Genomic DNA, 3,689 nt, shown 5'->3' on the forward strand with positions numbered 1-3,689 from the left:
TATGACTAACTGGGGACACCAGGTGTGTTATGACTAACTGGGGACACCAGGCGTGTTATGACTAACTGGGGACACCAGGTGTGTTATGACTAACTGGGGACACCAGGCGTGTTATGACTAACTGGGGACACCAGGCGTGTTATGACTAACTGGGGACACCAGGCGTGTTATGACTAACTGGGGACACCAGGCGTGTTATGACTAACTGGGGACCCCAGGCGTGTTATGACTAACTGGGGACACCAGGCGTGTTATGTCTAACTGGGGACACCAGGCGTGTTATGACTAACTGGGGACACCAGGCGTGTTATGACTAACTGGGGACACCAGGCGTGTTATGACTAACTGGGGACACCAGGCGTGTTATGACTAACTGGGGACACCAGGTGTGTTATGACTAACTGGGGACACCAGACGTGTTATGACTAACTGGGGACACCAGGCGCGTTATGACTAACTGGGGACACCAGGCGTGTTATGACTAACTGGGGACACCAGGCGTGTTATGACTAACTGGGGACACCAGGCGTGTTATGACTAACTGGGGACACCAGGCGTGTTATGACTAACTGGGGACACCAGGCGTGTTATGACTAACTGGAGACACCAGGTGTGTTATGACTAACTGGGGACACCAGGCGTGTTATGACTAACTGGGGACACCAGGCGTGTTATGACTAACTGGGGACACCAGACGTGTTATGTCTAACTGGGGACACCAGGCGTGTTATGAAGGTGTTAAAATATGATCGAATAGAGGATATGTCTCCATCCCTGACTGACTCCTCCCCTTCCTCTTTCTAGTCCACGGTTGACGATATAGGACGATGGATATGACTCCTCCCCTTCCTCTTTGTAGTCCAGGTTGAGGATAAAGGACAGACAGAAGGATACATTATCAAGTCCTTTTACAGCTGGACAAGAGACAACATCAACATGGTGAGTCACACTTCAGATGGGATAATGACACATACTGTCACAGAGTTACACTACAAGGATCTTCCTTTTTAATACATTATTTATATATTGCAACATTTTAAAGTTCAATATTTCGGTATATTGTACAATGTGAATGTGATGCTGTGACAACAATATTATGTTGCCATGACAAAAAGCTGTTTGTAATAATTAGTCCATTTTACAATAATGTTGTGTAATTAGTTGGTAGTCACTTAACCTACAGTTGAAACCTTTATATCAATGAAATGTATTTAATAAAGCCCTTTTTACATAGTCACAACGTGCTCTAAACAAAGTGCATTATTTTCTTATATTTACAGTTGTTCCCAATCCTCGTCGTGCTGGCATCGGTTGATCTCAGCTGTAGCGCAATGAAAGAGGTTCTTCAAAGTCAGACCCCCACCACCTACCACCACCTGGATCCCAACACGGGCCAGTTACTCACCTGTAACCGCTGTCCACCTGGCCATCACATGTCTGCGCACTGCACCGCCACCACACAGACCGTGTGTACACCATGTCCATCAAGCCACTACACTCAGTACTGGAACTACCTGCACAAGTGCCTGTACTGCGGCACGTTCTGTGGGGAGCACCAGGTGGTCAAGGAGGAGTGCTCGGTTCTCAATGACAGGGTGTGTGAGTGCAAAGAAGGATATTACTGGGAGGCCGATTTCTGTATCAGACACACGGAGTGTCCTTCTGGCTACGGGGTGAAACGGAGAGGTAAGAAACAGAATGGACAGATATATCACCATTTCCTTCTTTGCGCAATTTTGCAGATAGATAGAATAACGGTTTATAACGGTTTATAACGGAAAAATAGTAATATACATTTGTTCAAAAATGTCAAATGCCCCCACAGGTACGACGGAGACGGACACAGAGTGTGAAAAATGCCCTCACGGTTCCTTCTCCTATAGCTCTTCTTCGCGCGCGCTGTGCGTAAATCACACCGATTGCGCGTCACTGGGACAGAAGACGGTCCTCAGGGGTACGTGTTGGCATGACAACCTCTGCGCCCTTTCCTGTGAAGAACTGAAAGATGGAGGTGGGTATCACATTATCGACAAGATCTTGATGTTTTTAGTTGTGGTGTGTTTCAAACCCAAATACTGAAACGGAATTTGTGCTCTATATTTTATTTATTGCAGGCTTTTATGAAATGTAATGAAAGTAATATTAGTATATTTTTGCATTACGTTGGTATTATACATTAGTATTACGTTAGTGTTACTGACAGTCAAATCAAAATGTTTTCCTCGTTCGCAGGTGAGTTTAAACTACTCAGAACTTTCCTTCCTGACTTCTTCGCTCATCACAAGATGAGAGTGGTGAAGCTGAGGAAGCTGGTCAGGAGGTTGATGGCCAGTGAAGAGGAGCAGGAGGACCAGGTTAGAGAGACCGACCTAAATATTGTGTGTGTATGTACTGATAGATGCTACTGAATGTAATGTCATATATGAACATATAAATGATAAATGCAGACCTAGAATAGTAGGTCTCGGTCTTGTTTTCCTCTGATTTGAGTCAGTACAGACTTAGTTACATTTCTCTTGTTTTACATTGATGTAGTTCTGTCGGTAAGCTGTTCTTGTCTATTCATGTTCTGTATTATGTCATGGTTTACGTGGCGTGTGGGCCCCAGGAAGAGTCTTTGCTGCTATGGCAACAACTAATGGGGATCCTAATTAAATACCAAATGACCAACACACACACAGTAGAGGTTTACATTTAACCTGGCCTTTAATCAATGATTTCACTATTGTGTTCTTTCATTATTCTCTTGTATTGCCTTCTGTTGTTGTATATCTCCTTATTTTATTATTTGAAAATGTGCCTCAATTTGAAATGCAATTTAAATCAAGTTGAATTTCATTTGATTTGACCAGGAGCACCAGCAGCACCCACCCAGCAGCCTCTCCCAGTCCGCCCAGAGAGGCCTCCTGCTGGGCCAGCTGAAGGACTGGATCAGGGAGGCCTCAGAGGAAGACCTGAGGAGTCTCCCTGAAATACTGAGGAAGACCCATCAGAGTGTGATGGCAGAGAGACTAGAGAGGAAGATGAGGGAGTTACAGGAAGCCTCTGATTGTAACTCCGTTAGAAACGGGGTGACCTCATCACCTCACTGTGATGTAGAAGAGGTTTCTCAATCTGAATAACTCACGGATTGGATACAGTACCATATAGCCTACAGTGATCATCAATATACTACTGTAAACCACTGTGCTGTATGCTGTATGCCTGTGTGTTCACTGGTTATCAGCTGACTGCCAAAATACTGATCAGTTATGGTTGTACAATGTGTCTGCTTTGTCCTGGTCAAATAATGAAACCTTAATGTTAGTCCTCAGGGAACCAGATGGTCCTTTTTCCTACTAAAGCCATGACACCACCTTCATACTGTCATTGTCCTCTTATCTAATACTGCACACAGTGGTTCTACCTTCATACTGTCATTGTCCTCTTATCTAATACTGCACACAGTGGTTCTACCTTCATACTGTCATTGTCCTCTTATCTAATACTGCACACAGTGGTTCTACCTTCATACTGTCATTGTCCTCTTATCTAATACTGCACACAGTGGTTCTACCTTCATACTGTCATTGTCCTCTTATCTAATACCGCACACAGTGGTTCTACCTTCGTACTGTCATTGTCCTCTTATCTAATACCGCACACAGTGGTTCTACCTTCGTACTGTCATTGTCCTCTTATCTAATACT

The 3,689-nt window shown here is 44.3% G+C and overlaps 1 protein-coding gene across 1 annotated transcript; it reads left to right on the forward strand.

The window, feature by feature from the left end:
* Nucleotides 1–836: 836 nt before the first annotated feature.
* On the forward strand, nt 837–3,361 carry LOC115182468 (tumor necrosis factor receptor superfamily member 11B). Its single transcript, XM_029744066.1, has 5 exons — nt 837–939; nt 1,281–1,686; nt 1,826–2,011; nt 2,233–2,354; nt 2,853–3,361. The coding sequence occupies exons 1-5, from the start codon at nt 937–939 to the stop codon at nt 3,120–3,122; spliced, it is 987 nt and encodes a 328-aa protein (XP_029599926.1). The 5' UTR covers nt 837–936; the 3' UTR covers nt 3,123–3,361.
* The last annotated feature ends 328 nt before the right edge of the window (nt 3,362–3,689 follow it).

This window comes from Salmo trutta, unplaced genomic scaffold, assembly GCF_901001165.1.
Source record: "Salmo trutta unplaced genomic scaffold, fSalTru1.1, whole genome shotgun sequence".
Lineage (NCBI taxonomy): Eukaryota > Metazoa > Chordata > Actinopteri > Salmoniformes > Salmonidae > Salmo > Salmo trutta.

Excerpts from the sequence above, each read along its gene's own strand:
- LOC115182468 (XM_029744066.1), top strand. Across the intron at positions 2,012-2,232 it reads TGAAGAACTGAAAGATGGAG|GTGAGTTTAAACTACTCAGA; the intron begins GTGGGTATCACA and ends CCTCGTTCGCAG. Across the intron at positions 2,355-2,852 it reads AAGAGGAGCAGGAGGACCAG|GAGCACCAGCAGCACCCACC; the intron begins GTTAGAGAGACC and ends TGATTTGACCAG.